Genomic DNA, 26,083 nt, shown 5'->3' with positions numbered 1-26,083 from the left:
AAGTTTCTATCTTTAACAAAAGAACACAGTCTTTCGGCAGGAAGATGTACGTAATTTTTTTTTTAAAGTTTTATTTATTTATACAAGAACCGGGGTACAGGCCAGATGTGTGGAGGGTGAGAGAATTCACCAGAGACAGAGCAGGGAGCAGAACAGGCAGACTGACAAAATACACTGCTGAGGGGAGCAGTGGGCACAACAGGAGAGGTCTGCTGCACCATGTGGGACCCTTGCTGGCCGGCCGGGATCGAACCCGTGCTGCAGAGGTTGCAGACAGCTTCACAGCTCTGTGCTCAACCACCTGCACCACCAGGGAGGCCCAAGATGTAAATAATTTTTAAAGGAGGAATATCCAAGATGATCACTAATGAGGCATAGGCAATACTCACTGCATCTGTAAATTTTAACTTTTGGGGACAAGCAACTATTTGAGGATCTGACTAAAATATTGGAACTTTATTCCAGAGAAATGCACTTACCCATAAAAATTTGAAAACAATTTTAGGAGTTCAGACTTTCTATACCCCAAGAATCCCCATGCTATATATTATATTACAATCTGACATTCTAAATAATAAACATAAAATTCTGTTACCTAGTGGTTTATATCTCCTGCATTATGTGGGAGCCCTATATTTTAAAATGTCTAAACAGATTCAATTTACATTTTAAAGGTACATACTTATCAAATTAAAAATAATTCAGATGTTCTATAATTTGCATTGAACTTTCGTATTTTTTTGAATCATTCTATTTCTGTGTTTTCTGAATTCTGACTATGTATTCTGATTTATCAGCATAGACTCCTTCAAGTCACGTTTCTCTTATTAACTTATATAACCCACTTGTAAATGATTCTTCTTTCCTTAGAGCTCATGGCACACTAATCTTCCAAAGAAAGGAAAAATCAAAGGCATGGACTAGGACACCTTTAACTTTCTTCTGGCATTCTGATAACAATGCCTTAAACTTGGGATGTCATATTTTCTGAAAAGTGACAAGGACAGGTTAAAACAAGTACATTCAAGCATTAAAATATAAAAAAGAACCAAAAAATGTTAACTATTAATATAATTATGGAAATGCACAGTTGGGATCATAATGTTTTAGGGTTGAGATGTGGTCAAGTCTTCTCATTTCAGAAAGAAGAAAAAGATAAGTGAAATTATCCAATGTTATTTAGCAAGGTAAGAATTCAGTTCTCCAGGGCCTCCCTGGTGGCAAAGCAGTTGAGTGCTGGGTTGCGAAGCTGCCCACAGCCTCTGCAGCGCCGGTTCGATCCCCAGACACCTGGTGAGAGTCCCACATGGCACGCAGACCTCTCCTGCCGCCCACTGCTCCCCTGAGCAGTGCGTTTCATCAGTCTGCCTGCTCTACTCTCCGCTCTAACTCTGGTGAATTCTCTCACCCTCCCGTGCTTCTGACTGTACCCAGTGCTTGTATAAATAAATAAATAAATCCTTAAAAAAAAAAAAAAAAAAGAATTCAGTTCTCCAAATAATAGCCTCGTGTACTTGTATCAGTTGGTAAGGAGATTTTATCAAAGTTTCAATTAAAAATAAAATTAAGACTGAAGTCCAAACTTATATTGCTAATTATATGTGTAGTCAAAGTAGGTGAGAAAAAAAAAACACCCAAAAATGAATTGAAGACATTCAAGGAGCTCAGTAAGAAAAAAACAACAAATAATTGCATGTTTTTCCCCTAAATGTACTCAGCTTAGATTTTTCTAAGCTCTTAGTTTCACACTCAACTAATATTACACAAAGTATTTTTAAACATGATCCAAAGAGATCAAATAGAGTTTTAGACAACTCATATAATTCCCTTATTTAAGTAAGTGCACAAATTAGGAACAGGAAATACCAAAGATACTGCTGTGCTTTGGGAAGAAAATTATCAGTAAAAACAAAATTTTTAAGTCTTCTTATACATGTTATTGAGACATTAGCTCCAAAGTGGCTTTTAAGGAAGCATCAGTTTGACAGATCAACACAAATGTAGAACTAAAATGACCCAAGCATAGTCTTTTCTCAAGCAAAAACATAACAATTTATGCTTCCAGTCAAGATGTTTAACAGGGATCAGATTTATCTTCCTGACTTTAACAACTAGAAAGTGAGAAAAAATAAATGAAACTGCAGTTTACAAACACTCAACAACAGAGTGAAGTATAAGATAAGGCAAATATGGTCAACTCCAACAATGGCCTTAGCATTCTGGTTATATTATCAGGGAAGGGGAGCAAACAGACATGGCAATTTTTCTGAGTAGATGAGATAGGACTCAACAGATTCCAGTAGATAAGAATTTAGCAAGGCTACACTATCTAAAACTCACAGGAGAGGAAAGAGTGTTCCACAGATATGCAGGCGTTCTCATCACGTTAGTAAGAATCACACGTGTATGTGAGAAAACTATGCAAATCCAGGGAAAAACATTGAGGGAGAAGAAAATAGGTGAAAAATTTCCAGAGCTAACATAGGGCCAGTAGTCTATGTTTCCACAAGCCAAACTAGGAAAACCTCAAAATACACAGTGTACCAATTAGATGCTCAGGAGGAACTGTTTCATAGTGGGGCAAAATCAACCCACAAAAAATATCATTACAAAGACAAAACACAGACCTGTATATCTGAGAAAGTATCTGTACCTAGAATATACATAAAGATGTCTTACAACAAAATAATAAAAAAAAATTAACAACCAAATTTAAAAAATGGAAAAGATGTGAACAGATACTATATACCAAAGACAAAAATAGGCAATTTTTTAAGAAGTTAAATATTCACCCATGTACAACTCAGTCATTTCATCTCTAGGTATTACCCAAGAAAGATGAAAGTATATATCCCTAAAAAGATAGCTCCTTTGTTTTTAATAGCTTCAAACTGAAAACAACCCAAATATCCATCAAAAGGAGAATGCATAAACAAATTGTAGTTTATCTATTAATTAAATACTACTCAGTCTAAAAAGAAATGAACTACTGGTACCTACTGAAATACAGATGAATCTCATAGCCAGATTATGCTGAATGGAAGAAGTTAAACCAAAACATGTACATATTACATGGCTCTTTTATATAAAATTCAAGAAAATACAGATTAATATATAGTGAAAGTGAAAGCTGTGTATATCTATTAATACATATATTAATGTACAGCTGGCCTGGATGGGATATTGAAAGTGGGTTAGAGTCACAAACATTAACAAGTGATGGGTATTTCATCATCTTGATTATGGAGATAGTTTTATGAGGGTGTGTATATATCTATATACACATATACACACACACAGAGGTAAAAATTCATCAAATTGTATGCTTGAAATATGTGCTCTTTACATCAATTATATTTCAATAAAGTTGTTTTAAAAAAATCAGAATAATAAAGACTGATATGCTAAGGTTAGGGAAAGTAGTCTTTAGACCTTCCTCAAAGATTCTGCCTCCCATAAAGCCTTTACCAGACCCCATGGTTCAAATTAATTTTCCTTCCATACTTTTAAACCTGCTTTAGTGCTATTATAAAAATAAGCTCCAAACTAGGACATGAATTCCTTGACATAAGTTTAAATGTATTCATCTTTATAAACCCTCTATTGTCAGCAAAATGATTACACTGGGAGTAGAACAGGAGTTAACACTGAAATCAGGGAATCCCTTAGGAAGCAGTTGCTAAAATTTGGGACACAGATGATACTAGCCTGAACTGAGGAGGTAGCGGTGGGGATGAAGAAGTGAAATGAATTGACGTAAAAGTAAAAGCAAAAAAACCCTAATATTATGAGTAGATGTAGACATGCAGGAGTGAGTCAAAGTTTGTGACTTAGGCATCTGGACATGGTGGTGACAGTGCCTAAAACAGAGAATAAAGGAGAAAAAGGATTGTAGATATTCCTTCAAAGAATACTGAGTACCAACTATACTTGCCTGCTTTAAGTAAGGGGGGGGGGGGGAGTAGTGAAATAAAGTCTCAGACATCACAGACCTACAAATTACTGAGAGTCAAAAAGAATCTTTCTAGAAGGCAGATGGAAATCTGAATCTGAATTCAGAAAACAGACTGGGTAGTTACAAAGATGGATGGATGGATGGATGAATGGACAGATGGACAGATATTCATATATAAGCTTTAACACTTCTTTACCAGCTTTTAACTAATTGTGCTATAAGAGATTCCTGGTATACATAGTTAAATTCCACAGAACTCTGACTTTTCAGAGAAATAAAAGACAAGCAAGAACAGGTTCTAGGGACCTGGAATCTGCATGTTTCAAAGAATTTTAAAACACAAAGATCCCCTCACCACAATGTAGGGCTAAATAATTAAACAAAACAGCTATTTAAAATCCACTTGGTGTCACTACACACTTATTTCAATACTGCCACCTCATGTTGAAATATGGAATTTCTCATTTTCTACAAAGAGACTTAAAGGGAATGTGATCATGAATATGAGTTTCCTAATCTAGAGAGATAGTGAATTTCTCCATTTATTTGGGTCTTCTTTTTTCTGTGTAAGATTTTATAGTTTTCAGTGTACAGAAATAATTTAATAAAACATCAATGCCAAACTTCTGACTTAAAGGCTAAATCTGATCTGAAAGTTTAACAGCAAACCATGTAAAAGTTAGCTGAGAATCTCACTGACACAATTTCATGTTTATAATATCTTATATCCAACAATATAAATAATAAAAAGTAGTAAAGATCTGTTATCATGAAGTCCCCAAGTTATAAACCAATCATAAAACTAAGGAGGAAAAAAGTTAACACCTATGTTAAAGAGAGTACTTGTCTTAGCTATTTTGTCCCACAAAAGTTTTTAGTAACAGAAATGAAACATGTACTCCATCTGACTTCTTTCCCTAACTCTCATTAAACTCAAGAAAAACTTTCTCCCTCCTTCTGTACATGCACATATAAAATTTAATACTGCAAACACAATAAAATATACCATCTTCAGGATTTCTGTCTCAATCTTTATATCTCAATCATGATTTTCATCTCCAATTGTGAATGAATGTATAAGCTTTTTTTTTTTAAAGTATTACTTTTTTTTTTTTTTTTTAAAGATTTATTTATTTATTTATACAAGCACTGGGTACAGTCAGAAGTGTGGGAGGGTGAGAGAATTCACCAGAGCCATAGCGGGCAGCAGAACAGGCAGACTGACAAAGTACACTGCTGAGGGGAGCAGTGAGCCCAGCAGGAGAGGTCTGCGCACCATGTGGGACCCTCACCGCTGGCCAGGGTTTGAACCGGCGCAGCAGAGGCTGCGGGCAGCAGAGGCTGCGGGCATCTTCACAGCCCAGTGCTCAACCGCTGCGCCACCAGGGGAGGCCCTGTGAATGTATAAGCTTTCACTGAAGTACATTTACAAACAAAATGTGCTTTAGTGTCCATCAAAAGCTCAAATTTGAAATATTTAACTTGGAATAACACAAATGTCACCAAAGGCTTTTCAATGAGAAACTCTAATTTAAAAAGTAAAATGACGTTTTTATTGTATATTCCACAAGAGTCATGTACAATCATACTCTTTACAATAGCAAAGAACAGAAACTACTCAAGTGGCCTCTGACAAGAGAAAATAGTTATAAATTATGGTATTTAATTATTGAATGCTACATATTAATGATTATTGTACTTTAATGAAAATGAATGAACTGTGGTATATATAACAATCTAATGAATATTATAAATGTAATGTTGAGGGGGAAAAAAGACAATAAGCATATGATTTTTAAGCAAAAGTAAACACTGATTAGGTAAACATAAATTCATAATAAAAACTTTTTAAGGAGGGAAAGAATGATAAACACAAAATTCAGAATAGGAGTTAAGGGGATAAAGAGTGCAGGGGGGCAAAGGGAGGCATGAAAATGGAATCATTGAGGAACATGTAAATAAATGCAAATTATTGGTAATATTCTAGTTTTGGGATTGACAGGAATTCATATGCTCTATACCTTACATGTCAGCTAACTTTTTTGAAGGTATAATTATTATATTAAAATAGTTTGGAGGGCCTCCCCGGTGGCGCAGCGGTTGAGTGCTGGGTTGCGAAGCTGTCCGTACCCTCTGCAGCGCCGGTTTGATCCACGGCCGCCGGGTGAGGGTCCCACATGGCCCGCAGACCTCTCCTGCCGCCTGCTGCTCCCCTCAGCAGTGCGTTTCGTCAGTCTGCCTGCTCTGCTCTCTGTTCTGACTCTGGTGAATTTTCTCACCCTCCCGCGCTTTTAACTGTACCCAGTGCTTGTATAAATAAATAAATAAATCTTTAAAAAAAAAAAAAAAGTTTGGAAATGCATAAACAAAATCAAGGTTTTAAAATCACCCATTAAAAGACAATATTCAGAATACACATCAAATAATTTTTTTAAGTTTTTACCTTTGTTTCTGCTCAACTGCTTTGTCCATGTGCTGAAAGATATCCTGAAACAGGGTACAGCTGGATCGACTATTAATAGTATACCCATATCCTCTTTTCCAATACTGTTTCAGATCATTTAAATATTCCAATACCTAAAAATAAAAATTTGAAAAATCATTACTAATACATTTTATTAATGTAAGATTCTAATTCAAAGCTGATTCTATCAGAAAAGGTTACATTGTTCAATTGCCATGCTGCACATAGTACAGTAGAATTTTAGCATTAATAGAGTTTACATTTGCCATTTAAAGCGTTTAAGAGTTGCAGTAACATCTTTATAGAAACATCACCTAGGGGCCTCCCTGGTGGTGCAAGGGGTTAAACACTGCACTATGAAGCAATCCACAGCCTCTGCATCACCAGTTCGATCCCTGGCCGGCCAGGGAGCAACCCATATGGCACAGCAGACTTCTCCTGACTGACTCGCTGCACCCCTCGGCAGTGTATTTCAGTCAGTCTGCCTGTTCTGTTCCCCATTCTGTCTCTGGTGGATCCTGTTACCCCCCAACCCCCACATCTCTGGCCTGTACCCCAGCTCTTGTATGCATAAATAAATTAAAAAAAAAAAAAGAAACATCACCTAAAGCAAAGAAAGCAAAGGAAAAGGTGAATAGCTGGGTCTACATCAAAATAAAGAGCTTCTGTACAGCAAAAGAGACATTAACCGAAACAAAGAGACACCCCACTGTTTAGGAGAAAATTTTTGTACATAAAACTACTGATAAGAGACTGATCAAAAAGCTGACTAGACTCAACAAAAACAAAGTATACAATCCAGTCAAAAATGGGCAGAAGAGTTAAAAAGATGTTTTTTCAAAGAGGTAACACAAATGGCCAACAGGCATATGAAAAAATGTTTGACATCACTTGTAACCAGGGAAATGCATTTCAAATCCGCAATGAGATACCATCTTACACCACTAAGAATGGCACATATCTAAAAAACTAACAACAACAAATGTTGATGAGGATGTGGAAAAAAAACGAATTCTCCTCCACTGCTGTTGGGAATACAAACTGGTCCAACCACCATGGAAAGCTGTGTGGAGGGGCTTCCCCGGTGGCGCAGCAGTTGAGCACTGGGTTGCGAAGCTGCCCGCGGCCTCTGCCGCGCCGGTTCGATCCCCGGCTGCTCCCCGGCCACCAGAGGAGGGTCCCACATGGTGCGCAGACCTCTCCTGCCCCCCGCTGCTCCCCTCAGCAGTGTACTTCGGTCCTTCTGCCTGCTCTGCTCCCCGCCCTGGCTCTGGTGAATTCTCTCACCCTCCCGTGCTTCTGACTGTACCCAGTGCATGTATAAACAAACAAACAAATAAATAAATAAAACATGCCTCTATAAAAAAAAATTAAAAAAAATAATTCTGCTAGACGATCATTAAAAAAAAAAAAAAAAGAAAAAAGAAAGCTGTGTGGAGGTTCCTCAAATTACTAAAAATGGAGCTTCTATATGATCCAGCAATTCCACTCCTAGGAATCTCCCAAAGGACACAAAAATATTAATTCAAAAGGACACCTGCACTCCTATGTCTCTTGCAGCACTTTTTACAATAGGTAAGCTATTGAAACAACCCAAACACCCAAAAATAGATGACTGGATCAAGAAGATGTGGTATAGATACACAATGCAATATTACTCAGCAATCAAAAAAGATAAACACATGCCATTCACAGCAACATGGATGGAGCTGAAAGGGATTATGCTCAGTGAAGTAAGCCAGAAAGAGAAAGAAAAATATCAGATCGTTTTACTTATAGGAGAAATGTAGAGGAACCAAATAAAGGATCAGGAAAAAAACCCAATTATAATAAATTAAAAATTAAAATCAACGGGTAACTATAAATCAGAGACATTCTGCTGGGGAGGAGGAGGGAGAAGAATCCAAACAGTAGTGGGAAGAGCACAAGGGACTATGATGATAGTACACAGGTGAATTGGTGGTGGGAATTTCACGGGGACTACACCTGAGAGAAGAAAGTGCACATTGTATGAAAATGAAGACTGATGGAAAATATATATAAAATAAAAATTAAGAGTTGGTCCCAAAGGTCTATGACACATATTTACATTGAGACAAAAATTTGAACTGTGACAAAGTATAGTCTGGTATGCGAGAACAAATTAGGAATATCCACAGCCAACACCCAGTATATAGGACACATCAGCATAATGAGATCACCTCCCCCTTATAAAATTATATTAGTAGTAAAGATAAATACAGAAAAATAAAAAATATGCACATAGAATATCCACTAAGTACAAAAAATGCCAACAGCGGATCAGGAATTTTTAAGAACTTTAGGAAGATATCAAAGAGAAAATATGTTATTTTCATTCATATACTACCTTCAAAAAAATAATGAAAGTGGATCAAGGATGTGGAAAAAGTGATACTGCTAGGAGTACATATTGATACAGATATTCTGGAGGATAAACTGGCAAAACCAGGAAAACAAATTCTATAACACATTTCATTCTATTTCTTGTAATATTCACAGAAGCACACAGAAAGAATACATAAACACTGTTTATAAGAGTGCTCCTATACACAAAATTCCTGAAAATAACTAAATTCCATTAATAGATGATTAAATGAAATGAGGAATAAACATACTATGGGATATGGAAATTTATATTATTGTTGATCTACATATACCAACATAAAATGATCTCCAAGATTGTTCAATGAGAAGAGCATGTTAAGTAAAACTATCACTATTTGTAGAGGACATAATAAAATACACTGAAAACCCTTAAAATCTTCACTAAAAAACTACTAAGAACAGAAACAGTAAAGTGGCAGGCTAAAAAATTAATGCATAAATATCAGTTGCATTTCTATATGCAAACAGAATCTAGAAGAGAAAGGGATCAAGAAAATAATCCCATTTATACCCACAAAAAAACAAAAAAACAAAACCAATAACCGAAGTTTCTAAGAATAAATTTAACAAAGGAGTTGAAAGATCACTAAAATGAAAACACTATTAACAAGAAAAAAAAGACACAAAGAAACGGAAACATAGACCCTGCTCATAGACCAGAATAACTAATATTGTGAAAATGACCATCTGAACCAGGCAAAAGAACGAAACTACACCACTATCTCAGACATACACAAAAATTAACTCAAAACAGGTTAAAAACCATAAAATACATAAAAGAAAGCATAGACAAAATACTCCATGACACTAGCTTCAAGAATTTCTTGGGGGCCTTGACACCAATGGCAAGGGAAACAAAAGCAAAAAATAAATGGGATATCATCAAACTATAACTCTTATGCATATCAAAAGGACCTATCTCCCAAATGTGAGAAAATATTTACACATTATACCTCTGACAGAGGGCTAACAGCTAAGATATAAAAGAACTTCAACAAGAGAACAAAAAATCCAATCAAAACATGGAAAAAATTGAAAAGACCCTTCTTCAAAGAAGACATACAGATGGCCAAGAGGCAAATGAAAAGCTGTTGATCTCTTATCAGGGAAATGCAAATCAGAACTACAATGAAATACCTACCTCACACGCAAGAAAATGGACTATTTCTAAAAGACCAGAAACAACAAGTTCTGGCAAGGGTGTGGGGAAAATGGAACCCGATTACACTCTTGGCGGCAATGTAGACTGCCCACTCCCTATGGAAAAAAGTGTGGAGATTTCTCAAAATGTTAACAATAGATCTGCCATTAGATCCAGCAAATCCATTCCTTGGTATCTATCTGAAGAACACAAAAACACTTCTTTGAAAGGACATATGCACTCCCATGTTCACTGCAGCACTATTTACAACAACCAAATTATGGAAATAACCGGCAGATGAGGGGACAAAGAAGATGGAGCATATATACACAATGGAGTACTAATCGACCATAAAAAAAAAAAATGAACATTTGCCATGTGCAACTGGGATGGAACTGGAACAGATTATGCTAAGCAAAGTCAGTCAGAAAGAGAAAGACGAATATTGGATGATCTCACTCAAAAGCCAAAGCAACTCTTAGAAATCTTACATTTAGGCTACTAGATGGGGAGTTTGGGTGGTGGATTACAAAGGATGGGAGAGGGCCCAATAGTCTTAAGTAGAGGACTGTGGATGCTTTGGTGGTATGCACTATATGGTAACATACATCTGAAGAAGCATGAACTTACAACCCTAAATCATACAACACTGTAAACCAATGTTACCAAAATAAAAAAATAATTTAAAAATATAAATTAAAAAAAATTTAAGAAAATAACAGAAAGTGAAATAAGCAGATAGAAACTATAGAACACAGAATTACAACCTATTACTAAAACTTTTATAAAAAGAAATAGGCCGTTGAATCATAAAGGCCATATATGACAAGCCCACAGCCAGTATCATTCTCAATGGCAAAAAGCTGAAAGCATTTCCATTAAGATCTGGAACAAGACAAGGATGTCCACTCTCACCACTGCTTTTCAATATAATACTGGAAGTCCTAGCCAGAGCAATAAGACAAGAGAAAGACATACAAGGAATCCAAATAGGAAAAGAAGAAGTTAAACTATCACTATTTGCAGATGATATGATAATATATAGAGAGAACCCCCAAACCTCCACAGAAAAACTAATTCAACTAATCAATCAGTTTAGTAAAGTGGCAGGATACAAAATCAACACGCAAAACTCAGTAGCCTTCCTATACACAAACAATAAATCTGAAGAAGAAGAAATAAAAAAAACTATCCCTTTTATTATTGAAATAAAAAAAAATCAAATACTTGGGAATAAATCTAACAAAAGGGGTAAAAGACCTATACAAAGAAAACTATAAAACACAATTAAAAGAAATAGAAGACACAAAGAAATGGAAAGACATCCCCTGCTCATGGATTGGAAGAATTAACATTATTAAAATGGCCATCCTACCAAAAGCAATCTACAGATTCAATGCTATTCCAATAAAAATTTCAATGACATTCTTTAAAGAAATAGAACAATTATTGATGAAATTCATATGGAATCACCAAAAACACCAAATAGCCAAAGCTCTCCTGAAAAACAAAGAAGGGAATGGAGGCATCACACGCCCAGATTTCAAACTATACTACAAAGCCATAATAATCAAAACTGCATGGTACTGGAACAAGAACAGACACACAGACCAATGGAATCGAATAGAAAATCCAGAAATAAACCCATAGATCTATGGTCAACTAATCTTTGACAAAGGAGCAAAGAATATGCACTGGAGCAAAGAAAGTTTGTTCAATAAATGGTGCTGGGAAAACTGGGTCACTACATGCAAAAGAATGAAGCTTGACTACGACCTCACACCATGCACAAAAACCAACTCAAAATGGATCAAAGAACTAGACATAAGACCTGAAACCATAAAATACATAGAAGGAAATATAGGCAAAACATTCATGACATGCACCTCAAAGACATCTTTACAGACACATCACCCAAAGCAGTGATAGTGAAGGCAAAGATAAACAGCTGGGACTACATCAAATTAAAGAGCTTCTACACAGCAAAAGAGACAATAACCAAAACAAAGAGACACCTCACCAATTGGGAGAAAGTTTTTGCACACAACACTAATGATAAAGGATTGATCACAAAAATCTACAAAGAGCTGATGAGACTCAACAAAAACAAAGTAAATAACCCAGTCAAAAAATGGGCAAAAGAGCTAAAAAGGAACTTCTCCAAAGAGTAAATGCAAATGGCCAATAGGCATATGAAAAAATGTTCAACATCACTTGCAATCAGGGAAATGCAAATCAAAACTACCATGAGATACCATTTCACACCAGTGACAATGGCACATATTAAAAAAACTAGTAACAACAAATGTTGGCGAGGTTGTGGAGAAAAAGGAACTCTCCTGGTGGGAGTGCAAACTGGTCCAACCACTATGGAGAGCTGTGTGGAGATTTCTTGACCTACTAAACATAGAGCTTCCATATGATCCAGCAATTACACTCCTAGGTATTTACCCAAATGACACAGAAACATTAATTCCAAAGGGCACCTGCACGCCTATGTTTATAGCAGCACTATTTACAATAGCTAAGCTATGGAAACAACCCAAATGCCCCAAAATAGATGACTGGATCAGGAAGATGTGGTACATATACACAATGGAATATTACTCAGCAATCAAAAAGATAAACACATACAGTTTGCAGCAACATGGATGGAGCTAGAAGGGATCATGCTCAGCAAAATAAGTCAGAAAGAAAAAGAAAAATACCGGATGGTCTCACTCAGAGCAGGAATTTAGAAAACTCAAATAAAAGACAAGGAAAAAGACTAATCAATACAAAGTAAAAATCAAAAGCAACAAGCAACTATAAACCAGAGACACACTACAGGGTGGGGGTTGGGAGGGGCGGGGAAAGGAAGGACTAGAGTCAAAATAAGGGGGGGGGCAATTGTATGGGGAATATAACCATAATGAAAATGCATACATTGTGCAAAGATGAAAAATGATGTAAGAATTATATAAAAGAAAGAAAAAGAAAAAGAAAAAGATAAACTGTTGAAATACCATTCTCTGAACTTTGGCTTCCTATAAAAAGAAGAATTTGGGTGATATTAGCTCTACAATCCCTTCTAGCAGTAAAATTTGATGATGGGGAGATAGGTTTTAAACTGTGTGGTTAGAAATCAAATTACCATAGAAGAATGTTTTTCCAGAGTTGTATAATCCCAAAATATTTACAAATATGTAGACCCTACCTGAACAATTAACCTCTTTTTATTTAAGAAAAATTACAAGTTAGTCAAAGACAATTAAAATCCCCTATCTGCTTATTTTTTCTGAAAAGCTGCTTGGAGTAACAACAAAAACATTATGCAAAAAAAAGCAACGAAATGGCAAAAGTAACACTTACCTTTGCATCATCTATGTCAAAAACATCACACCAAGGAGACTTAATACCTTTAATTGCCAGATCAAATGAACAGGTAAAGAAAGCTACCTGAATTAAATCTGAAAAAGAGATAAAATGGTATAGGTTACTAATTTCTGCAATTTTCCAAAGGTTAAATACCTATTGAATGCCATGTTCAGCACAGTTGAAGAAACTGTATATATTCCATTTGGAAAAGACACTATTCAGCTTCTTCCTGGCTATTAAAGAATTAAGGCTAACACTGTTCAATCGCAAGGGAGACACTGGAACTGTCAGGAAGAAACCATAAAGAGGTATACATTCAGCCCAATGAAAGAAAAAAAAACTTTCTCTCTGCAAAACAGTAGCTTTTTTTCTGCTGTTAAAAGTAATATATTGTCATGGTAAAACAGGTAAAGGGTGTCAATGATAAGATGAGGGACAGAAACTAGACTTTTGTTGAAGATCATGATGCAGTATATATAGTTGTGGAATCATAATGCCATACACCTGAAACTAAAAAATGTTACAAACCACTATCACTTCAAAACAAGTAATATATTTTTCAAGATCATGTTTGCCTACAACAACCAACAAAAAGCTTTATCCAAGGATTTACCACATAGAGCATAAGAACTTTGCTCATTTTCAAGTGTTGGAGCAGGAGAAATAAAGTTATAAAAGACATTAGTCCTTTACTTGAAAATTAGGAACAACAAAGTACATTTATTAAGCCACTCTTTTAACTACACAACAATTCACACTATAATTGTTAAGTGGAAGTACAGAGAGGAAGGACATAAAAGGGTAGCAAAAAAGATGGAAGAAAAGGCAGAGGAAATAAAGGATCAGGAGGATGGTGGGATCAACTGTTACCCAGGGCCTTAACCCTAACAAACAGATGGGGTTTTCCCCTTTTAAAATCCTCTACATCCCTCGTAATTCAATCCCTGCAGGGTGACCTTAGACAAACTGGAAACATTAATATCGCCCAACATTCAATCCCTGCAGGGTGACCTTAGACAAACTGGAAACATTAATATCGCCCAACCGATGCAGGTTTGGGGCACTATTCTCTGCCAATGAAATCACTGAGCACAGGAACAACTCCCTGTTAGTCTCGCAGGTCCTGTACATTCTTTAAAACCTGAAGACAATGTCTGGGTTAAAGAATGGAACCTGCAACTTCTTAAACCCCGCTGGCGTGGTCCTTTTACTGTCATTCTGTCCATTCCCACAGCAATTAAAGTAGCTGAGGTGACTCCGTGGATTCATCACAGTTGGGTCAAACCAGCAGCGCCGGACCAGGCTATGACGTCTCCACCTCCTAAAATACATTCATGGACCTGCTCATCTGACCAGCAAACCCCCCTCTGACTAACTCTTTGCCGAATTGGTGACAAGATGTCCTCATCAAGCCCTAGTCACAACCGGAAGCTGACTAGTCCACTCAAGGCCGAAGCCTGAGGACATCGGTTCCCCTGGTTTTTCTTCTCCTGTCTTGGGCTATCTCTGGTTGGGTTTTCCTTCCTCCTTGTCAAGACTCCCCTAGTGCTGACCCCAACCTAATACCCCCGTGTGATGTCTACTGTTTCCCTGCCTCGTCACCAACCCCTAATTCGTCAGGAGAACTACAGTCATGGTGATGTGCTTCAGTAAGTCAGAGCATCAAAAAGGGGAGAATGAAGCATGGTGACCTGAGATAAGCAGCCTGAGATAGTAACAACCTTTTGCTCAGTTCCTGGTATGCAACTTAGTCCCTAGTATGAATCTTGCTTCATGTTAGACCATGTATCACGCCCTATCTGACCGTGTACAGCTGCCAATGCAAACCCACCCGGAGCCTTGTAGAAACTTGTAAAAGTTGTAGAGCCTTGTGAAAGTGTAGAGCCTCCCCTGGTGGTGCAGGCGGTTGAGTGCCACGCTGTGAAGCTGTCCGCAGACTGCAGCGCTGGTTTGATCCCAGCCACCCCGCGAGGGACCCACATGGTGTGGCAGACCTCTGTCACGCCCACTGCTCCCCTCAGCAGTGTATTTCATCAGTCTGCCTGTTCTGTTCCCCGCTCTGTCTCTGGTGAATCCTCTCACCCTCCCGCGCATCTGGCCTGTACCCCAGTTCTAGTATAAAGAAATAAATAAAATCTTTAAAAAAAAAAAAAGAAACCAAGTGTATATAAGCGCCTGACTTCCTACAAAGTCTCTTTATCGCGTAGAAGCTTTGGGATGTGAACCCACTGAGTAAGCACCGGTGCATTAAAACTGCTTCTTATTAGCCCGCATGTCCATGTTTCCTTTGTGCTATACAACAAGGTAAGAAAGGGAATCCAAGAAAATTATCTTTGGAGCCAGACCACAGGTCGTTATGACCTATGGTTATCAGAATTCTAGAAAATGTGGAAACAGGGCAAACATAACACATCACCTAAAGGGAAAGCTGACTGAAACCTGATGTTCCAATGAGTAATAACCAACAAGCACCAACTCCTCAAGCCAGGAAAAGCCCACAGAAATAGTATATAAAAAGAGCCCCAAATGCTATTTAGGCATAGAAAACCTCTTCTGCTGCTTCTCTTAGCAGTGTATTTCAATAAATCTGACTTTTCTATTCTCCACTCTGTCTCTGGTGAATTCTTTCACCCCCAAAGCCTCCAGCCTCACCCCGATCTTCCCACAACTAAAGCATATAAACTGAAGTTTCACAGTTCAAATGAAAAATAGGCATATTACCTGCATTTAAATTGCTGACTGGTACTTGCAAAGTAGCTGCAACTTTATTTAAAATGTTCTGCATTTCTGGTCCAGTTTTAAAGGCTTCTACATGATAAAGAGCTGTAGCATTCTTTTCCACATCAGTTAAAAATTTCTCACAATGATCAAAGAACCTCATTAGTTTATCATTAATTCTTGGAGGTCCACACTCCATATCTAAAATGGGAGAAAAAAATACATTATTATATAAATTATTGACATAAACGGCAGTTCATATTATTGGAAATTCTCTTTCAATTGTGAAATGGAATGCCAAAAACATACTCATCTGTGTGTCTGAAGTAAGAACAATGATCAAGACACAGGGCAAAACTATTTCCCATTTGTAATGATTTTAATTTTTATAATGATTGTAATTCATGACAGTTGCTAGAAAAGACTAAAGAAACAAAGTATCGAAAATGAAATAAAATGTGTTATAACAATACTGCATAATGAAAAAAAGTAATGAAATAATGTTTTCTCAAAGAAAATACAGACATAAAAGTTATAAAAAGTGCAAAAATGTTATGTAAGTACTGTTTCTGTCAGGCAGAGGAAACTGAAGAAAGCGAACATTAAAATTTCTAATTATAAGGTAAGTGATAATTCCACAGATCAAATCTGTTTTTCTACTTTAAGCTGAAGTTTAGTAGAGTATCTTATTTTCTAAATTAACTTTCCCAACTGTCACTCTGCTTTGGATAAAAACTACTAACAAGAGTGCAAAACACATTCATGTTTTAGGTCTTCTGTATTTCATTGAGCAAGGTGCTTCAGATTTGGTTTATTTCCTAACTGAAGCTCCCAGATAACTTTCAGTTTAGAACATAACAAATTACATTTTTTCCTCAATTTGGCAACAAATATGTACTGGAAAAGCATTCATAAGCACGCTTTTTAACTTTAAGGTAACCATTTAAGTTTTTCCAGGGTCATGTTCAAAACAGATTCTAATCATCATCTCTCCAATAATTTACCATGAAAAGAACACCAAGCATAATATTTCTGTACACAAAATGAGAAAATCAAAAAGTTATACTCTTTTGCTTTGGATGTCTGTGAGAAAATATATATGTTATGTGCGTATGTGAGATCTGAAATAGCTCTACCCACTTTGCCAACTGAATTATAATTCTCAAGAAAATGTAACAAGAAAACAAATATCTTTGTCTTTTTTCCTGTGGCTTAAAATATGATTTCTCAAGTGGATCTGAATATTTCATCCTTGCTTTTATCTAACTGCTGCTCTTTAAATAAAAGCATTGCTTTGTTTCTATAAGAATACAAAATCTAATTCAGTGACTCCCTCAAAAGCTTAGATATACACAACAAGCAAAATAATTGTCTACAGACAAGTGTCTGCAGTAGCTAGGGAAAAGGTTTAATCTGAGACTGAAAATGGTGACCACACACACACACACACACACTGTGCTATCTTAAAATATGTTTTGCTTTTAATATTCAGGTAACAGATTTGGAGGGAATTTTCACTAGTAGGAAAAGGTCTAGTTTTAATTAAAAAGCAGAATTCAACAAGGGACTGAACACAAGTCAGCTGAGTTACCCACCCACAGAGTAAGAACATGACACACAATTTTAATGGAAGAACCCCTTGGAAATGGTAGAACTAATTTTAGAAAGCATAGCATTGAAAAAATGACAAACCAGTTACCCTCTAATTTATTTTTCACTTGGGCTTTGAAGCCAAAGGATGTCTCACCTCAACTCTGATCTTAAAACTGATCAAGAAAGCATGAACACTTGAGTTCAATCTCTTTGGCACAAAATATTGTGTATATTCTAATTGAAATGGGAGCTGTAAAGTGGTTAAGAAACAAAGCTCTAAATCAGATTTCCTGTCTAGTTGCATGAAATTTCCATTGCTATTTGTATGAAGTTAGGCAAATAATAATGCTTCTGTGTCTTAATTTCCTCAGTAGTTAAGACAGGGGAGAAATACCATCTACCCCAAAGAGAAATTGTATAGATTTAGTAAAATAAACCTGGGCATCCTGGGCAGGCATTAAGAGTTTGCTATTATTACTAGCTGTAGCTTATTATTATTATTATTATTATTATTACTATTATATCTTTTACATCATTCTTCCCTTCTGTACAATGCACGCTTTCTCCTCTCAGGCATAGTCCCCATAAAATTTTGTTTTTTAATTCATTATAATTACTTCTTTTCCTGATCCCTTATTTAGTTCCCCTACATTCCTCCTATAAGTAAAACCATCCGATATTTTTCTTTTTCTTTCTGGTTTATTTCACTGAGCATAATCCCTTCCAGCTCCATCCATGTTGCTGCGAAATAGCTGTAGCTTTTAAACCATTTCTTAAGGGGAAAAAAGCACCAATTAAGGGGAAAAACAGAAGACCTGGATTCTAGGCCCAACTCTACTCCTCAAGCTGTTGAAGGACAATGAGCAAGGTGTATTCTTAGACTCAAATTCTTCACCTATGAAATAAAAGGGGCTCAAATAGAGTATTTCTCAAATTTTACATAATGGAATAAGCTGTAAAATACTGCACAAAACCACAGACCACAATTACACCTGAAGATAACTCTAAACTCTACAGCAGCCACATACACAAAACAGACAAAGCCGCAGAATAAGCAAGTAGCTTCCAAAGCTGCTAAGTTAAAAAAAACAAAAGCAGTCAAGTAGCATCAGAAACAAAGTCTGAGGAGGAAGTCCTAGGTTGCATTTTAAAAGTGCGCCCAACTATAGAACTAGCTTGCCAGGGAAGGAGAGAGATTGGTGGGGCGGGGGGTGTTGGTGCTCAAAGGTGCCCGTTCAATTTGTCAAAAGGAGATCACAAACTGCCCTTGTCTTTCTCCTTCACTACTGGATCCGCCACCGTCTACTACCTGGTCCTGCACTTAGAAGGCGCCACCTTCCTTCATACCTGGAGAATGAATAAGGAACTCCGAACGAGAAGGCCGACAGGCATTCTGAACACCCAATGTCAGGGCGCCTGAGGGCTGAGGAAAGTGAAGAGAGGCTGGGATCGGGAAGTCGGAGATTTAGGGGATGACGGGGTTCGGGGTGGGGGGGGGGGGCCGAGGGACACCTGCCCTGGGGCCTGGGCAGTCACCTGCGACGTCTGGCGGCGGCAACCCGGGGTGGTAGTGCTGCCACAGCCCCTGAAGGAAGGCGGCGCCGCTGTCCACACAGCGGTGCTTGGAGCTGGTGATGAGCTGCAGGCGGCTGTAGTTCTCGCGGCTGAAAAGGGCCGGGAAGAGCGAGGCCAGGCGAAGCGCCAGCTGTCTCATGTCCTGCCATCCCTTCTCCACCAGCTGCCCGTCCATCCAGTCCGCGTACCACAGCGGCCAGTCGGCCAGCACGGCGCCCAGGCTGCGGCCGGCTGCAGCGCCAGGCCTGCTGTCCCCGGGCCCAGGCGCCTGCAGCAGGTCGTGCAGCTGGCGCAGCTTGCGGATCTGCTTGGCCGTGGGGTAGCGGGTGCCGTGGCGGATGAGGGCGACCAGCTGCACGGGGGTGCAGGTGTCCTCCAGCAGCTGCGGGTCCCGTCGCGGCGCCTCGGGGTCCGGCGGCAGCCCGGGGTTGGCATCCTCGTAGCGGGTCTTGGTGCCGAAGTAGGGGCTGAGCGCCGAGACCACGGAAGCCTCCCGCTCCAGGAGGGAGCAGCCCGAGAGCGCCGAGAGCAGCGCCACAGCCAGGGCCGCGGCGGGTGCTACGACGACGCCGAGGAGGCGACTGGGCACGCCCGGGACGCGACGGGGCCCGCGGAGCATGGTGCGCTGCGGCCCGCGGAGGGCGACGTCGCCGCCGGGGTCTCCAACTTCCGGCTCCGGCGCAAAGGGGCGGGCCTGGAGGGCGCTTCCGGCCGCTGCCCCTCGCTGGGCCGCGCGGGCCCGGCGCCTGCCGGGGGAGGGTGGGCGGACTGCGCCGTCTGCGGGGCCCCGCGGCTGTGCCGAGGCGGAGCCCTGCGCCTCCCGCGGAGCGGGCGGGAAGCTCGCGGGGGCCGGCGTCGACGCGCCGTCAGCGTGGGCGGGTTTCCTCGTTAGCAGGCGCCTGGGGCGCTGACTCAACGACGCCCGCGCTTTTAAAATACTCTGGGGCGTGCGTAAGCCCAGACAAGCGTTAGCCTCCGAGGCTGCGAAAGCGGGGCGCGTTTTAACAGCTGACTTTTTTGTTTGTTTGTTTTATATTAATTTTTTTTACATTGTTGTTGATTTTTAAACAGTATTTGCTTCCCCCCACCCCCTCAGGTGGAGTCCCCATAGAGTTTCCTTCAACAGTGCACCCGTGCACCATCACCTCAGCCCCTGTGCTCCTCCCTCCCTCCCTCTGATCTCTCTCTCTCTTCCTCCCCTGCAGTATGTCTCTGGTTTATAATTGTCTGCTTTTGCTTTGTTGTGTTTTGTACTGCTATTTTTTTACACAGATGTCTTATTTGGTTCCCCTGGAACCATAAGTGAAACCATGGATATTTTTCTTTTTCCTTCTGGTTTATTTCACTGATCACAATTCCTTCTAGTTCCATCCATCTTGCTGCGAATGGCATGAGTTTATCTTTTTTGATTGCTGAATAATATTACATTGTGTATATATGCCACATCTTCTTGATCCAGTCATCTATTTTTGGGCATTTGGGTTGTTTCCAGGTTTTACCTATTGTAAATAGTGCTGCAATAAACATAGGGGTACAGATGTTCTTTTGAATCAATGTTTTTGTGTCCTTTTGGGTAGATCCTAGGAGTGGAATCGCCGGGCCATATGGTAGCTCCATTTTTAGTAGACTGAGGAACCCCCAGACACCTTTCCATAGTGGTTGGACCAGTTTGCACTCCCACCAGCAATGTAGGAGAGTTCTTTTTTCACATGTCAAGGGCCCTTCCCCCTGCTGTGTCTTCCCAGATGTAGTCGCTGAACTCTCAGCATCAGATATACCTGAAGTGGTTTAAAATGCAGGTCCTCCGGCCATGTTCCAATTTGTCCCCCAGAAGCCCAAGGTTTTTCACCCATTCAAGTTTGAAAATAAGTAGTGTACAAGCACAGAAAAACCTGGAAAAAAACAGAAAACTATGTTCCCCTCCCCCTAAAAAAAAGGATTCCTGAGCCTTTGGTAGTAGTTTGAGCTGGACTAGCATGGCTGCATCGTCAAGAGAGTGCTCCAGAAATATTGTGCTTGAAACCTAAGACTGAAAGGATAGAGATACCACCCCTGACTACTTGGGGGCATTGTGTCATGGCCCAACACATTTATGCCATTATTAACTATGAACTAATCTGCTGTATGAAACAACCCTAATCTATTTACCACCTGCCAAGTCCGAACTCTCCTGTGTAATGACGTGCTCAAGTTAGCAGGTAGGTTTTTTGGTAGGTTCTTGCTCAGAATCTTTGCCTGACACCCCTCCCCACCCCCCTACCCCCCCCCTCCAAAGTCAAATCTGAACTATACTTTTCTGAGATTGTTGGGAAAACTTAAGTATTAAAAAATTCACATCATGAGCCAAATTCAAAAAAGTTTGGGCCATGTATGCAAGTGTAGCTTTTTCTTCCAAGGTACTATTGCTCTTGGTAACCTCATCTCCATCTTTACTCCTTTTTTCTTTGTTGGGGTGTCTCTCTGTTCCAGAGAAGTATAGTGTTAATGAATTGTTAATGAAAAAAATGATGCAAAACCAAGAATAGATGCCATCTTGAATGCTGCAGAATTTAAGACTTTCTGTGACAGGAAACCAACTTTAGGGTGATAAATGCTTTTTGTTGTTGTTGTTTGATAGGCCATTTTGTAGATGTCAATGCCTGAATATTCGTGATGATATTTTCCCAGAACTTTGCTCAAATTAATATTTAGTGAACACACACCCTTTCTTTATAGACTTTCTAATCCTTACATTTTATAGACTAAGGTACCTGATATTTCTAAGTTCTTTTAATACACATTTGTGCCTGGCACATCTCTCTACATTTTACTTCATATATTTGCCTAATAATAATACTCTTAGGCCCAATCTTTTGAGTCCTGGGAGCGACCAAGTCTTTCCAAAGGCATTCTTTACAGACAGTCTTTACAGATGCTGTCTAACTATCTGCAAAACCTACAGCATACATTTTTATACACTAAATTTGTCTTTTGCTTGATTGTATTTTCCTTCTTTTAATTACTCATCTGTTAATTTTATGTTGTCATATACTTTTGCAAACCAACTCCAATCATTTTGATGTGAAACTGAGATGACAATAAAATTAAACAATAACTTCATGGTTTAGGCTAGGAAAAAGCTAAAACTAGTATAAAGGGTATACACACTTTGGATACAGACTCCAAGCTCACTTACTAGCTGAGTGACCTTGGAAAGTTACCCAAGTTCTCTGAGCTATAGTTTCCTCATCTGAAAATTAGGAATATTAGAAAATACATTGTAGGATTGTTGTGTGAATCAGAAATTATGTTTTTAAAGCCCATCTAATAGGCTACTAGGAGTGGCATTCTTATTATTAATAATGTTCAATATAATTATGCCTGTGCTGAGACGCTTAGCTCTCCAGTGACTATACTCTATAAACATACTTCCACTGAACATTGAAGTGAAAGAATTCCACAGGCAAAGCAGGCATCAAGAATCATTTCATAACTTTACTAATAATAAAAATCCACTCATCTAACTTAAAATGGGTTTCTCATTCTTAAAACAGCGAGACCTTTGAAAATTTTTAAGAAGGTGACAGTTGCTGTTCATATTTTCATGCCAGCCATATTTTAAGTCTCTTGATAGTCTGTAAATTGACTGCCCATTGAGGTAGGTGCCCACCTGTCCAATCAGGTAGTACACAGGCGTTTGCATGTTATTTTCAGTGTGGCAATAAAAAGGTTGAACTCTATTCAAATTTGTCATTAGTACAACTTTTTTTCCTAATCAATTCACCATTAAACAATAGGGTAGATTATTTTTGCCAGATTATACATAGGAATTCAGAAATAGTCATTTCTTGCATAAGATTGCATGATGTCATGCATAGTTTTTAAAGTTACAGTCATCTATACTTTTTAAAAGGTTTTTTAAAGAAAATGGCTTCTAATGGAGCAACGATAAGGAAAAGACTAAATTCAGTAGGGAAAAGGGTAGGCTTTCTATGAAGCACAGAAAACATTAATAAGAGTATGACTTCTGGGCTTCCCCGGTGGCGCAGTGGGTTGAGCGCCGTGCTGTGAAGCTGTCCGCAGCCTCGGCAGTGTGGATTCAATCCTGGCCAGCCGGTGAAAATCCCTCATGGTGCTGCCGACCTCTCCTGTCGCGCCCGCTGCTCCCCTCAGCAGTGTATTTCAGTCAGTCTGTCTGTTCTGTTCCCCACTCTGTCTCTGCTGAATCCTCTCACCCTCACGTGCCTCTGGCCTGTAGCCCAGCTCTTGTATAAAAATAAATAATTCTTTAAAAAAAAAAAGTATGACTTCTGAAGTAAGACTTTCTAGTTTTCAAATTCTAGCTTCATCATCTACTCTCTGTCAGCTCTTGAGCAGGTTAAACTTTTTCCTTAATTTGTTTTCTTCTGCAAAGTGGGATAATATCTGTCATTAAATTATTAAGAGGATTAAATGAGAGTTTTTACAAAAAGACTTTTAATAGTTCCTGGTACCAAGTAAATAGCAGTTACTTTTATTAAGCAGAATTAAAATGTTCCTTATTTCTTCTCTTTTAATCAAGTAAACTGACAAATGGTTAGTTTTTCTAGATATCTATTATCTCATGACTGCATTAAGTAACTAACTTTGTGGCTCTTGCCAAGAAAGTTTTATCTCTAATATCTTACTGCCCTGCTGTTTCATCTTTCCTTTGCCAGTGACTGATTTAGTGTTTTGGTTGTCGTTGCTACAAAATTAGAATAAGTCAATAGACAAGCAGGTCTGTGTTTATGGATCAGGCTGGAGTGATCCAGGCTTCAACAGCAGTTCCTCTAACCTTGTTTGAAGGTAGATACTGCATAGATTACAAATTCCATTGGTTACAAAAATACCTTTGCTTAAAGGGACCCACACCATCACTAATCAGTAACACTACATTGTTCCAGGCATATCAAAGCTAAGCTGAACTGTTGAAAGACATGTTTCAATTGGTAAGTAGAACTTCACTGAACCACACACAACAATGGAAGTCTCTTGCTGTTTTAATTCTCTAATATATCTTGCTAATGGAGTTATTTTGCAGTAACAAACCACTCTTCTGATATCCAACACCTCCTCGGTTGTTGATGTTGGGAATTTTTCCTTCCTATCAAATGTTAGTTCTAAATCCACAGAACTATTTGAGAAACCGGTTACAAAAATTATGGTAAATTTAAATTATCAATATTGTTTCTATGCCTTGCTACTCCTGTGTAGGGAATTATTATGGAAGTGGGGGAAACTGTAGCTATGCACCTTATGTTCTATCGTGATATTGTTGTGATATTCTTGCACAGACCAGCACTGATGCTTAAAAACATAATTTTTTCCACAAGTCCCCTCATTCAAGATATGTTGTTATCCCAACACAAAGATAAATAATAGCTTAAAATTTTGGTTAAAAATATCTCTTCTGTCCTGTATTTTTCAAAAATAAGCATAAACAACAGTGGTTGTGTTTTAGTATGCTTTTTTTCCGAAGTGCTTATATTCCAAAATCTCTTTTACCTACTGGATCTTTAAGACAATTGGTTAGCTGACATTAAAGTCATCAGTATTCCTTACCGTTTCAGAGAATGGAGAGTTTTCAGAACAAAAATTCTCTATTAGCTCTTCACCAGGAAGACAATTAATTAATTAATTGACATTAATTAGTCCATTAATGTCAATTTCATGTGGTCTCATGAGCCTGTGAGTGAACTAATCTTCCAGGTTTTTTTTTACTGTTTCGTTGCACCATAAGCCCATGTTTTGGGGGTTGGGTTGCTTTGCCTATATTATACATCAGTAAATATTAAAACCCAAGAATACCTAAGGTAGAAAAGCAATAGCAGCACCTGTGGACTCACACACTTGGTTACAACCACTTAGTAAACAGGACAATTCATGTTTCATATTCTGTAGTCTACGAAATAAAGTAGTTCTTGCTAAATCCCCTTACCTACAGGGGCCACGGTGAAACTTTTTGATTCCCAAATATTCATCTTATGGCTTACATTAAATACTCTCAGCAACTATTTTCAGAAACAATATGTGAATGAATAAGTAAATGAAATAGAACAAACAAGCATTGTGAGAAGCTCAAATGTGGAAATGATATTGCCTTGTGTTTATGCACAGTAATTATTTTATCTTCATAGCTATCCCATGATGTATAAAGAACAATATTTATATCATGCCATGGATGTGGACATTAAGATAAAGAGAGGTTAATACTTTAAAGTCATCCAACAAATACGTTGCAGAACCAGTTCTAGGATGCAATCAATGGAAACAGAGCTATCTTTGTGTTTCTTTTCCTGATGCCTACCTATTTCTGATGAACAGTAACTTCAAAAAGTGTCACTTGTATCTGGGGCTAAAAGAATAAACGTTATACATAATTCTACAGCAATTCCCATCGGTTAGCCATCCAACATTTATTCTCTCTTTTCCCTTGGAATAAATGTGTAAGCATTGTCACCTTTCAGGAAGGTCACACTATCTGCAACTTAGGGGAAAAAAATCTTTATTGGCTTAAACCAATCCTAGTAGCTATTTTTTTTTCCACCTGGTTTGGCTTAGGAAAGAGCATGGTGACTCAGTTTTAGTCGCTGAGATTCCAGTAGCATTCTACTAAGCAGTTTCTGGGAAAGGTTTTTTTTTCAGTTCTAAGAAAGTGACAAATGATGGAATGATGGACAGCCAACACTTCATATAAGCAGTCAGTTGGCGATCCTGTTGAATAGCAGTTGGCACTGTAAAATATTCTGGAAGAAAGGCAGATGATAGTGAATGAAATGCTTAAAATAGGTATATTGAAGCTGGTGCAGTAGTTGCTGTTGATTAAAAGAGACAACTTAGAATTTTTAATTTTTAAAATTTAGCCAAGGCAAGT

General features: G+C 38.4%; 1 protein-coding gene across 1 annotated transcript in view; it reads right to left on the bottom strand.

Annotated features, from left to right (window-relative positions):
- MINPP1 (multiple inositol-polyphosphate phosphatase 1) overlaps nt 1-25,190 on the bottom strand; it is a gene marked incomplete at both ends in the record, with an annotated part of 34,471 nt that extends 9,281 nt beyond the window's left edge. Inside the window, 5 exons of the mRNA XM_084245460.1 lie at nt 6,399-6,532; nt 13,318-13,415; nt 16,045-16,242; nt 19,171-20,190; nt 25,148-25,190. Coding sequence (XP_084101586.1) covers nt 6,399-6,532; nt 13,318-13,415; nt 16,045-16,242; nt 19,171-20,190; nt 25,148-25,190 — 1,493 coding nt within the window. The remainder of the gene's footprint in view (nt 1-6,398; nt 6,533-13,317; nt 13,416-16,044; nt 16,243-19,170; nt 20,191-25,147) is intronic.
- Nucleotides 25,191-26,083: the final 893 nt, after the last annotated feature.

Source organism: Talpa europaea (genome assembly GCF_964194135.1).
Source record: "Talpa europaea genome assembly, chromosome: 10".
Classification (NCBI taxonomy): Eukaryota; Metazoa; Chordata; class Mammalia; order Eulipotyphla; family Talpidae; genus Talpa; species Talpa europaea.
This window is presented reverse-complemented; position numbering and strand designations above follow the sequence as displayed.